The sequence below is a fragment of the Capricornis sumatraensis genome, chromosome 3, assembly GCF_032405125.1.
Source record: "Capricornis sumatraensis isolate serow.1 chromosome 3, serow.2, whole genome shotgun sequence".
Classification (NCBI taxonomy): domain Eukaryota; kingdom Metazoa; phylum Chordata; class Mammalia; order Artiodactyla; family Bovidae; genus Capricornis; species Capricornis sumatraensis.
In genome coordinates this window covers 165970472-165983366 of record NC_091071.1, presented here as the reverse complement: position 1 = coordinate 165983366, position 12895 = coordinate 165970472, and the positions used below count along the sequence as shown (strand labels likewise).

Sequence of the window (12895 nt, the reverse complement as noted above, 5' to 3'; positions counted from 1 at the left end):
AAAAAGAAGTATAATTATTGATAAGGAAAGACTTCTGCCATTTTGTTCTTTTTTTCTTTCTTTCTTATACCTTTTTGTCCCTCTCTTCCTCTATAACTGCCTTTTGTGTTTAATTGGTTTGTTGTAGTGAATTGTTTTCATTCACTTCTCATTTCCTTTGTGTATATTTTTATTTTGTGTGTTTTTTATGTATGTGTGTATATATATATATATATATAGAGAGAGAGAGAGAGAGAGAGAGAGAGAGAAAGATTGTGGGCTTTACATTTAACATCCCAAATTTATCACAATGTAGTTTGAATTGATACCAACTTAATTCAATAGCATACAGAAACTTTTGTTCATTATTATTTTATGCATTTGTCTTTTTAAAATAATTTCCTTGTTTTTCGTTGTGCTGAGCCTTCCTTGCCGTGCGCAGGCTTTCTCTGTCTGTGGCGAGCAGGGCCCTCTCTTGTTGAGGAGCACAGGCTCTGGGCACACAGTAGTTGCAGCTCTCGGACGCAATAGTTGTGATGGACACGTTTAGTTGTGCAGCGTGTGGAATCCTCCTGGACCAGGGATCAAACCCATGTCCTCTGTATTGGCAGGGGGACCCGCATCTATTCTACCACCGGAGAAGTCCTACGTTTTCTTTTAAATCATATAGAAAATAAAAAGTGGAATTACAAACCAAAAATCCTAGAAAACTGGCTTTTATATTTCCCCTTGTAGTTACCTTCGCTGGCTTCAAGTTACTGTGTAATGTCCTTTCATTCAACTTGAAGGACTCCCTTCAGCATTTCTTATAGAAAGTGGGTCTGGTGGTAACAGATTCCCTCAGCTTTTGCCTGAGAGTATCTTGGTTTCTCCCTTGTTTTTGAAGTGCGGTTTTGTCAAATACAGAATTCTTTGAACGTTTTTCTTTCAGCGCTTTCAATATCTATACATTTAAAGATCTCAGTGCCTTTTTGGTGAAAAACTGGCTTGTATGTGATAAGTCACTTCTTCCGTGCTGCTTTCAAGATTTTCCTTTTGTACTTGGCTCTCAATAGTTTGATGATGTTTCTAGATGTAGACCTGAATTTTTCTCCTTGAAATTGAGTATCTTTCTGTGTACATTGATGCCTCTTTTTTTGCCATTATTTCTACAAAATTCTTTCCCCCTTTATCTCCCATTTCTTTGACTCCCATAATGCATATTTTGTGATTTGATTGTTGGAGTTTCATGGATCCCTAGGTGCTCTATTCACTTTTCTGCATTATTTTTCCCTTTCTGCTCAGACTGCATAATTTCAATTTTCCTATCGTCAAGCCTGCTACTTCTGTCTGTTGCCTGCTCAGATGTGCCGTTGAACCCTTCTAGTGAATTCTTCATTTCAGCTATTATATTTTTCAACTCCAGAATTTCTTTTTGGTTCCTTTTCTATTTGTTGAATTACCTTCTGGTATCATTTTCCCTCTACTTGAAGAACTTTAAACTTTCTTTAGTGCAGGTCTTAGAGCTTCCCTGATAACTAAGTGGCTAAAGAGTGCAGGAGATAAAGGAGAAGTGGGTTTGATCCCTGGGTCAGGAAGATGGCAACCCACTCCAGTTTTCCTGCCTGAAAAATCTCGTGGACAGAGGAGCCTGGTGGGCTACAGTCCGTGGGGTCGCAAAGAATCATACAGGTCATACCTGACTGAGCCCAGCGCACACAATGCAGGTCTGCTGGAGACAGTCTCAGCTTTTGTTTGTCTGAAAAAGTTTAAAGTACAATTAATGAAAGGATATTTCATTATCCTCTTTAACTTTATTTTTTGCTGAAGTATAGTTAATTTTCAGTGTTTTAGATTCAAGTGTACAGAATAATTCAGTTATATATATGTGTGTGTGTGCATGTGTGTGTGTGTGTGTGTGTTCTTTCTCAGATGTTTTTTTTTTTTTGGCTGCACCATGTAGCATGTGGGATCTTAGCTCCCCAGTCAGAAACTCAGCCCATGTTCCCTGCAGGGGAAGTACGGAGTCCCAAACACTGGACTACCAGGGAATTCCCTCAGATTCTTTTCTGTTATAGGTTACATTATAGGTCTTACAGGATATTGAGTGGAGTTCCCTGTGCTACACAGTAGTCCCTTGTTTACATGCCTTATATATGGTAGTGTATATGTGTTAATCCCAGACTCCTAATTTTTCTCTCCCCCACCTTGTGCTGGTATCATTTGGAATTTTTGTAGCTTCAGACATGACTAAGCAACTGAGCATGCACATCCTTGTTCATAAGTGATGCAGGGAATTATAGGACCTTCTCTCATATTATCCTTCTTTGGTATTGTTATCAAAAGAATGCCCTTTTTCCAGAAGGAAGTATGTGTAAGAGTGAAGCAACTTATTTAAAAAATTGGTAAAACTCGAGCATTCCCTAGTGGTCCAGTGGTTAGGACTCTGAGCTTTCATTGCCAAGGGCCTGGATTTGATTCCTGGTCAGGGAACTTAAATCCTAGAAGCTGCATATTGCAGCCAAAAAAAAAAAAACTTTCCTTTTTTTAATCTCATTTGTAAAACCATTTAGACCTGGCATTTTCTTTGTAGAAATATTGTTTAGTGCTGATTCAGTATATTTGATGGTTATAAGGCTAGTTAGATATTCTGAGTCACTTTTAGCAAGTTATACTATTCTAGGAATTTGTCTTTTCAAGCAAGTTAGCTACCATAAAGTTGTTCATATTCTTTTTTTTAATCTTTTTAGTTAACTGTAGTTATGTTCTTTTTTCTTTTCTAAAATGTGTGCCCTCTTTTGTTCCTGAGAGACCTAACCAGAGACTTGACTATTTTCAGTCTGTTGAAAGATTGAGTTTCACCCTTGTTGATTCTCTCTACTGTATGATTTCTCTCTCCTTTCTACTTTTTTTCCCGTAACCTGTATACCTAAGTCATTAATGTTCAGACTTTATATTAACTTCCTAAGGCTTATATCCAATTAATTAAATTTCAGGCAAATGAAACACTGACATGTAAAGGGCAAGCCTTAAAACTTTCAGAAGACATAACAGGGTAGCTTTCTGACCTTGGGAGCATTAAAGGATTTATTAAACAAGACACACAGAAAGAGCTAAGTATTAAAGCAAAACTTCCATTATAGTTAAGAACTTGTTAAAGAACTCCATAAAGTGAAAATTGAAAAAAAGTGAAGAGAGACTAGAAGATATTTGTAATACAAATAATCAACAAATAGTTAATAACTAGAATATCTTAAGAACTATGAATCAATAAGAAAAGGACAAGTAATTCAATGGGAAAATATTCCACGTACCATAAACACATTTTTCACAGAAAGGGAAACATGGCTAATTAACATAAAATCTAATAACCCTATCAGTAATACAAATCTTTATCCTAGTGAAGTACATTATATTCAGTAGATTGGCAAAAGTGACAGTTCTGAGTAATAGGATGAGTATAAATGAGAGCTCATTGTGTACTGCTAAGCTAATATGAATTGGCATCACTTTGGAAGGCAACATGGTACTTATCTGATGAAGTAAGACTTGATGGTAACACCTGAAACTGTTAAAACTCCTATAAGAAGACACAGGAAAAAAAGACCTTAGTCTTGGCAATGATTTTTTTTTTTGGAGGGGGGAGGGTGATATAACACCAAAGCACAAGCAGCGAAAGCAGAGATAAACAAGTAGGGCCCATAAGCTAGAAAGCTTAAACTAGAAAGCTTAAACGCTTCTGCACAGCACCGCCCCCGCCCCCAAATAAAAAGGTCAGCATATGATGGCTGTTTCTCTCACTGCTTGGAGCCTTAAGTAGTGGGATTTTAGCCTATCATATGTCTAAGCTGACTTACCTTCACTCAGGGCATCATGGGAATTGGGTGGCTGTCTGTCAGTGTCTTCTGATTTTTGCAGAGTCAAACAATTAAAAAGAGAGAAATGGTCAACGAAATGGAAAGACAACCTGTGGGAGAAAGTATTTCCTAACTATGTATCTGATAAGGGATTAATATCCAAAGTATATCAAGGACTCGGTGATGCCATACAGCCATCTCCAAATCAACCACCACCGAACCAATGGACATGACTTTGAGCAAACTCCAGGAAATAGCGAAGGACAGGGAAGTCTAGTGTGCTGCAGTCCATGGAGTCACAAAGAGTCAGACATGACTGAGAAACGCCACAGCAACAACAATATAAGGGACTCATACAACTCAATAGCAAACAAACACAAATACTGCAAGTGAAATTGGGCAAAGGATCTGAATACACACTTTTCCAAAGCAAACATATAAATGGCCAACAGGTTCATGAAAAAGATGCTTAACATCACTAATCATTGGGGAAATGCAAATAATGATGTGTTTATACAGTAAAATAATATAACATAGGAAAAATTAATGAAATAAGGCTTCATGCAAAAACACGGGTAAATCTTAGAAATCCAGTGGAGGGGGTATAATTCTCAGCAGACTGAACGTAGTATGATGCAATATTTAGGGGTGTACATATATGTGATTCATAAAAATGAGAGCAAAGATAATGACAATTCATAATAGCAGTTTTCTTTTGGCTGGAGTTGGGATGGAGGAGCCTGGGACAGGGGGAGACCTTACTACTAGATTCAGGTATATTAATCTAGTTCTTGGATTTAGTGGTGAGTTGACAGATGCTTATTGTATTATTTTGCTTGGTAACTTAACATGTTTCATCTTTTTTGTATGTAGCAAATATTACAGAATAAAATTTTAAATTTCTTTTAAAAAATAGAGGAGTGGCTGTATGAGTTACTTAAAAATATGCATCGTATTCCACTGAATTGGGTACACTGTATTTCACCTGCTAGGTTAAATATATTTGCATTTATTCAGCAAGTCATATAACTTTTCTCTCGTCATGGAAGTGATCGTAGCTTGTGAGCGTTTACCATATGCCTAGTGCTGTTCTAAGTAGTTGTTGTTCAATCACTAAGTTGTGTCCAGATCTTTTGTGTGGTCCCATGGACTGTAGCCCGCTAGGCTCCTCTGTCTGTGGGATTTCCCAGGCAAGAATACTGAAGTGGGTTGCCATTTCCTTCTCCGTCTAAGTAGTACTTCACATGTGTTAAGCTATACAGTCCTTCTAACAACTCTGTGTTTTAAAAGATGAGCTCCTAAGGCACAGAGGTTAAAGCAACTTACTGAAGGTATGGCAACCCATTCCAGTATTCTTGCCTGGAGAATCCCATGGACGGAGGAGCTTGGTGGGCTGCAGTCCACGGGTTGCAGAGAGTCAGACACGACTGAGCGACTTCATTTTCACTGAAGGTTGCACAGCTAACAAGTAGAAGAGTCAGTATTGGGACTTCCCTGGTGGTCCAGTGACTAAAGACTTCGTGCTCCCAGGGCGGGGGGCCCGGGTTCTATCCCTGATCAGGAGACCTGGGACAGCCAAATAAATAAACAAATTTAAAAAGGGAAGAGCTGGTATTTGAATCCTATACCTTTTAACTACTAAGCTTGTATCAATTGCTATAACAGCACTTATTTAGTAAACTTGTTAAGGAAACTGTGTTGTTGGTATGGGGGTGGTAATAGAGCTCTCAGGGGCAGTTATTGAGATTATCAAGCTTCACTGGGAAGCTGTGAGTCCCCCTGAGTAGGGGAGGGTGGGTGGGGAAAGAAGCCAGTGAACAGAAAATGCTGTCCTTTTAAGAGCCTTTGCCAGTGTGTTTGTATCTTCCCTTCTTCCAGAGACCATGGCGAGCCCAGGGAAAGACAATTATCGAATGAAGAGTTACAAGAACAATGCCCTAAACCCTGAGGAAATGAGGCGAAGAAGAGAGGAAGAGGGCATTCAGCTCCGGAAGCAGAAACGGGAGCAACAAGTGCGTTAACCTGAGTGTTCGCAAATCTGCTCTTTAGGGAGGTGGTTCAGCCACCATGGTTGGCCTCCACCTTACACTCTCACTTTCCCCCTGGGAAAGTAGCTTAGCTCTGTGGGCTACTCACCCAGTTTCATTTGTTGTGAAGAAATGTTTGAGAAAGAGCTGTCCCTTATTCCTCTTCCATAATTTCGTGCACCTTGGATCATTTTAATTGTCTTCAATATAACTTTCTAGCGTTAACACCTTGTTTTTACTCGATAGTTACTGTTAGTTCTGGCTTTCAAGGCCCAGTCTCAAGCCTGGCCTTTTAAGAAGTCTGTCAACCATTCTGGGCTGCCTTCTATTTCCTGAGTCTATTCTTTGTAAGTCTCTCTAGAACTGAGACTGTATTAATGCTTCATCTCTGCCACACATCACCACCAAATTGGTTCCCTTCCCAGGTCTGGATGCTAACCTGCTTTTGTCCACCCTTATTTATCTTCTTTGAAGCCTTTTATATATGTGTGTATAAGGACATATATATGTGTGTGTGTGTGTGTGTGTGTGTGTGTGTATAGGGTATATATAGGGTGTGTATATATTATATATACTTATATATATTATATATACGTATATCTGTGCCCTTTGTAAAGGCACAGAAATTTTAAAAGATTTGGTTATAAAAATGTTCTCCAAAAATATAAACAATAGATGTAACATAGAAAGTAAAGTCCTTGAATATCTTTCTATATCAGTAGATAAAGTTTGGCATTTTCTCATACACTAGGATTTCCTTGACAGTCATGCTGTAATTTAAGATTATTAGGTCATTCTTTGTTCCTTGTTTCCGTGCATCATTTCTTCTCTTTCCGTTCAGCTTTTTAAACGGAGAAATGTGGAGCTGATCAATGAAGAAGCCGCCATGTTCGATAGTCTTCTCATGGACTCCTATGTGAGCTCTACCACTGGGGTAAGACCTTTGCATGTGCTTCAGGCAAGCTTGAGAAGTACTTCCTTCGACAGAACAGAAATTGAGCAGTTCATATCATCTAGTAGCTTTACCCGAAGAAGGCAATGGCACCCAACTCCAGTACTCTTGCCTGGAAGATCCCATGGATGGAGGAGCCTGGTAGGCTGCAGTCCATGGGGTCACTAAGAATCAGAAAGGACTGAGCGACTTCACTCTCATTTTTCACTTTCCTGCATTGGAGAAGGAAATGGCAACCCACTCCAGTGTTCTTGCCTGGAGAATCCCAGGGACGGGGGAGCCTGGTGGGCTGCCGTCTATGGGGTCGCACAGAGTTGGACACGAATGAAGTGACTTAGCAGCAGCAGCAGCAGCAGCGGTAGCTTTACCAACAGTCATGCTAATCTCTTTATTCTGTGGGCCCTTTTGTATTAGGCTAGTGCGAATGTAATTACAGTTTCGGACCATGAATTTTAAATCATTGTAACTAGGCTCAAACACATCTTTATTAATCAAAACAGGAGCCATTACAATCAATTTGTTATTGCCAACAAGAAATAAGTTTTTTTTTTCCTGTAGCATAAAAATCTGCGCTTCAGGATTCAACAAACTCTGATAAAGCGTTTTCTGCCTCCTGCTGGTTGTGGAAGCATTTTCCCTAGAAAAAGAGATGCTTGAAGAAGTGGTATTCGGTGAGAGGCCAGGTGAACATGGCAAATGAGGCAAAACTTTGTAGCCCAATTCGTTCACCTTTTGAAGCATTAGTTGTACGACATTCAGTCAAGCATTGTCATGGAGAAGAATTGGGCCGTTTTGTTGGCCAGTGCCTGCTCCAGGTGGTGTAGTTTTCAGTGCATCTCATCTATTTGCTGAGCATACTTCTCAGATGTCATGGTTTCACCAGGATTCAGAAAGCTATAGTTGATCAGACAGGCAACAGACCACCAAACAGTGACCACGATTCTTTTTTGGTGTTAGTGGCTTTGAGAAATGCTTTGGAAGCTTATTCACGGTCCAGCCACTGAGCTGGTTATCATCAGTTGAAAATCCACTTTTTGTCACATACCACAATCCAATCAGGAAATGATTCATTGTTGTCGCGTATAATAAGAGAAGATGACACTCCCAAACAACGATTTTTTTTATTTGAGGCACCCACCTATTGTGTTTTTTCACCTTTCCAGTTTGCTTCGAATGCCAACAAACCATAAAATGGTCAACATTGAGTTCTTCACCAACTTCTCATGTAGTTAGATTTAAGAGGAGAAGTTTCGATGATGCTCTCGATTGGTGTTGTCAAATTCTGATGGCTGGCCACTGTGCTCCTTATCTTCAAGGTTCTCGTCTCCTTTGCAAAACTTCTTAAAAAAAAAAAAAAATCAGGCATTTATAAACAAGAAAGTGTACATAAATTACATAAAAATAGTTTTTGAATAGTAGAGTAGGTCATTAGAGCATTGTGATGAGCAGCAACAAAGGAGAGAAGGGGATGGTGATGTGGACACTCCGGGCGAGCACCAGGGTGCAAAACTTCTTGAACCCACTGCACTGCACATTCATTAGCAGTTCCCGGGCCAGATGTGGTGTTGATGTTATAAGTTGTCTCCACCACTTTACAACCCATTTTGAACTCGAATAAGAAAATCGCTCAGATGTGCTTTTTGTCTAACATCATTTCTCTAAGTCTAAAGTAAATATAAAATAAACAGCAAGTAATAAAATGGGAGCTGGTGGTGGACAGGGAGGCCTGGTGTGCTGCGGTCCATGGGGTCTCAAAGAGTCGGACACGACTGAGCGACTGAACTGAACTTAATAAGTCGTTAGCAAAAAAACAAAGTGATGCATGCACATTGACGTTATGTATAACATGACCACATTTATTCAAGAATGTATTCCAATATCAGGCGGCAGAGTTCAGCAATGCAAAACAGCAATCACTTTTGCACCAACCTAATACCCAGTCAGCTTAAGGAGTCAACTGGGATTTGTCTGTGGAAAACACCAGAGGAAACATTTAACAGGAGCTCTCAGTTGCCTCAGAGGTTAAGAATCACTTCTAACTGTTACAGCTTGAAGCAGCTATGGATTAAACATCTGAGCTGCTGTTGTGCCTTCCTCTTGCCCTTAAGTCTTTTTTCTTTTTGGCTATGCTGGGTCTTCGTTGCTACATGCAGGTTTTTCTCTAGTGACAGCTACTCTCTGGTTGGGGTACAAGAGTGTCTCATTGCAGTAGCTTCTCTTGTTACAGAGTATGGGCTCTAGGAGCACAAGCTCAGTAGTTGTACATATGGGCTTAATTACTCCTCTGCATGTGGGATCTTCCCAGACCAGGGACTGAACCCATGTCTCCTGCACTGACAGGCAGATTCTCAACCACTGGACCACCAGGGAAGCCCTGCCCTCAAGTCTTTAGAAAGCAGGATGCCAAACAGGATTATGGGCTTATATCTGGCTCTAGTGTTGGTTTGCAAAATCATGAACCTGTTTTATGTCCTAGGAGAGTGTGATCACAAGAGAGATGGTGGAGATGCTCTTTTCTGATGATCCTGACCTGCAGTTAGCAACCACACAGAAATTCCGGAAACTGCTCTCCAAAGGTACAAAGCCTAGACTTCCCCAGAGAGGCCCTGCATGACTTAGCCTCTTGTTTCCTCTCACTGACCTCATCAGTTACTGCCCTTCACTCATTCTGCCCTAGCCCTGCTGGCTGTGGCATCCTTGGACAAGCCAGGCACATTCTTACCTTTGCATGGCCATTCCCTCTGCTTGATACCCTTTAGTTGCAGATATCTGTGTGACAGGGCTTCCCTGGTGGCCCAGTGGTAAAGAGTCCATCTGCCAATGTAGGAGAAGTGGGTTCGATTGCTGGGTCGGGAAGATCCCCTGAAGAAGGAAATAGCAACCCACTCTAGTATTATTCTTGCCTGGAAAATCTCATGGACAGAGGAGCCTGGCAGGCTACATTCCATAGGGTTGCAAAAGAGTCAGACACTACTCAGCAACTAAAGAACAACAATCTGTGTGATAGCTGCTTCATTTCTGTGGTTAGATCCTACCTTTCTCAGCAAAGCCTACCCTGACACCCTATCTAAAATTGCCGCTCCCCCCACCCCCTGCAGCATTTTTAATCTCCTTACCTGGCCCTACGTATTTTATTTCCTATTACAGTTATTACCTTCAAACATAACAGTATTTCTTCTCACTAGGATATAAGCTCCATGAGGACAGAGACTTTCGGTTTGGTTCACTGTTGTATTCTTGGTACCCAGAACCACGTCTGGCACACGTTTTTTGCTCAGTAAAAATTTGCTGTATGATGGGAAAAATATTTTCTTTTCTCCCAAGGACTTTTGTCCTTTGACCTTGGGAGGACTTTTCTTCCTCCCAAGAAAAGAATGCTGATCTTTGAAGGGAAGTGTTTAGACCAGCATTGCACCTTCTTTGGTCATCTCTCCCTTACTTTCTTGCTTGCTTAGGTAGGTAAGGTTATTTACTTGCTTAGATTTAGAAAGCCAAAGGTGAGCATACTTGGATTAAGATTGGCTTTACTTTTTAGATTCTCAGCTATTTGATACAGTTCAAAAATGACCTGCTATTGTTAAAACTACCTCACCAGAAGGAAGCTTGGGAGTGTTTCTAAGGATGGTCAGGAGTATTTAGGAAGGATGGTGGACTGACCCCAGTGAATGCATCAGCCAGCCCTTCTCCTGACTTCTCTCCTTCCTTTGTCCCTCTCCCAGAGCCCAGTCCTCCAATAGATGAAGTTATCAACACTCCAGGAGTGGTGGACCGGTTTGTGGAGTTTCTGAAGAGGAATGAGAATTGCACATTACAGGTGAGGCCCAGGGTGGAGAGGTACCAGATGAATGCTCTTTTGCCAAGAAATTGCTAAGGCATGCTTCTGCAGACACATCTGTGAGGATGAAACATTTAAGGAGATGCTGTTACCTCAGAGGACTTGGCCTCAAGTAAGAGAGCCACAAACTCTTCCCCAAAACAGTCTCAAAGGAAATATACCAGAATATGACAGATTCATTATTCAGAGGTTGTAATATAGAATAAATATATATACATATGTATGTATGTATGTATACATATACGTACATAAAACGTTCTAGTCCGTTTCTAATTCTGGAGTGAACCACTTTGCTTCTCTGGGCCTCTCTTCTCACAAATGAGTGATGAGCCACTCTACAAGAACTTATTAGAAGTTTGGCTGAAGGGATCCTTGAGAGACCCATCTCACTTTTATCCTGGTTTCGGAAACGAATAAAGTGAAGTGCAGGAAATAAAAACATGGCTTGCCGCAACCCACTCCAGTATTATTGCCCGGGAAATCCCATGGACAGAGGATCCTGGCAGGCTTCAGTCTATTGGGTCGCAAAAGAGTCGGACATGACTTAGCGACTCTGCCGCAACAACCTACTGAGGTGGTGGGGGAATAGTAAAGATTTGGTGTTGCTCCCAGGTTTCACTACTCTTCTTTCATTCTTTCTCCTTCTAACTCTTTCAACCTCTCTTCCTCTCTGCCTCTAGGAAAAACAAACCAACAAAAAACGCGGCTTGCCCAGGAACTCATGGGGGCTGTGGTAGTGCAGGCCTAGACCTGGAACCATGGAAGCCTAGTTCTGTCTTCCTATTATGTTATGTCACTGCCAGTAATTCTTCCTTTCTTTTAAAGGAGAAAAGGGAAAGGCATGTGTGGTGTTTTTTTTTTTTTTTCAAGTCAGGGGCAGGAAACATAACTGCTCTGAGCCAGCTGGTAGGCATGGCTGCTCTGTCCGGAATGACCTCTCAGTCATGGCTTTAATCTCACTTTCAGTTTGAAGCTGCCTGGGCTCTAACAAACATCGCCTCTGGAACCTCTCAGCAGACCAAAATTGTCATTGAAGCAGGGGCCGTCCCCATTTTTATAGAGCTGCTTAACTCAGACTTTGAGGATGTACAGGAACAGGTAATACCCAAATTTGACTTAATTCTTGATGATGTCAGCGGTATAATAAAAAATGTATTTTGTCTTTATCCCCAGTTAAGAGGTGAAGAGCAAAGAGCTCCTAAAAACCTTGGGATTTTCTTAGTGATCCAAGTGACTTCTCTTATCCCTAAAGAGCACCTTTGCAACATACCTGAGTGTGTGCTAATGAGATGACTCAGGGTGGGGCCCTAGATAGCTTTCGGAAGGGAGGGCTAGTGATCAGAAAGACCAAATTTGGGATTAGAGAATAGGAACTTTCAGCCCCGCCCCTACCACTCTTCCCACCCCTGCTCCCCAACCTCCCTAGGGATGTTACAGGGGGTAAATATTGGGTTATAAAAATCTTGAACAGTGAGATTCAGAGAGCGTCTGGGTTGGTGAATGCTCACTGTGCTGGGAAGGTGACATGCCTGGAGAGGGCACAGGAGTTCTGTGCAGCCCCTACGCTTTGCCCCATGCCTTGCCCTCTGCATCTCTAGCTCTTCCTCAGTTGTATCCATTAGAGTAAACTGCTAAACATGAGTAGAGTTTTCCTGAGTTCTGTGGATCGTTGTAGAATGTGGAACTCCTGAATTTATAGCCAGTTGGTAAAAAGTATAGGTGGCACCTGGGAGTTGTATCTAGTATCTAAGTGAGGCCAGTCTTGTGGGACTGAGCCCCCTACCTATTGAACTGACATGGGTTTCCTGGTAGCTCAGCTGGTAAAGAATCTGCCAGTGGTGCAAGAGACCCCAGTTTAATTACTGGGTTGGGAAGACTCCCCTGGAGAAGGGAACGGCTACCCACTCCAATATTCTGGCCTAAGAGAATTCCATGGACTGTATAGTCCATGTGGTCACAAAGAGTCGGACACAACTGAGCGACTTTCACTTTTCACTGACACGGTATCAGAGAATTGATGTAGAAGAAAACTCTACATGTTGGGTGTCAGGTGGTGTTGGGAAAAAGTACCCATTTTTCAACATCTATGGATCATAAAAACCCTACTTCCAATTCTTGCGCTGGAGTTTTACTGGTTGACTAGAAGTGGAGTGGTACTGGGGATTTTTCCTCTATTAATACATATAGGGTTGGTCCTATGAGACAAGAAGAATACAAGTTTCCCATCATTTTCTCCTTTTATGGGAGATGAGGAGGTGAGGATAAG

The 12895-nt window shown here is 41.3% G+C and overlaps 1 protein-coding gene and 1 non-coding gene across 3 annotated transcripts in view; both read left to right on the top strand.

The window, feature by feature from the left end:
• The window catches only part of KPNA6 (karyopherin subunit alpha 6), a 51110-nt gene that overhangs the window by 29740 nt on the left and 8475 nt on the right, over positions 1–12895 (top strand). Inside the window, exons 2-6 of one of the 2 annotated variants that reach the window (XM_068967582.1) lie at positions 5694–5827; positions 6684–6776; positions 9271–9370; positions 10514–10608; positions 11596–11727. In XM_068967582.1, the coding sequence (XP_068823683.1) occupies positions 5694–5827; positions 6684–6776; positions 9271–9370; positions 10514–10608; positions 11596–11727 (554 nt within the window). Of the gene's footprint in view, positions 1–5680; positions 5828–6683; positions 6777–9270; positions 9371–10513; positions 10609–11595; positions 11728–12895 lie in introns of those variants that run through there. The other variant, XM_068967583.1, reaches the window with a different exon arrangement.
• LOC138077323 (small nucleolar RNA SNORA79) lies at positions 3741–3888 on the top strand. The gene has a single exon (XR_011144771.1). It is a non-coding gene; the product is annotated as a small nucleolar RNA SNORA79 (small nucleolar RNA).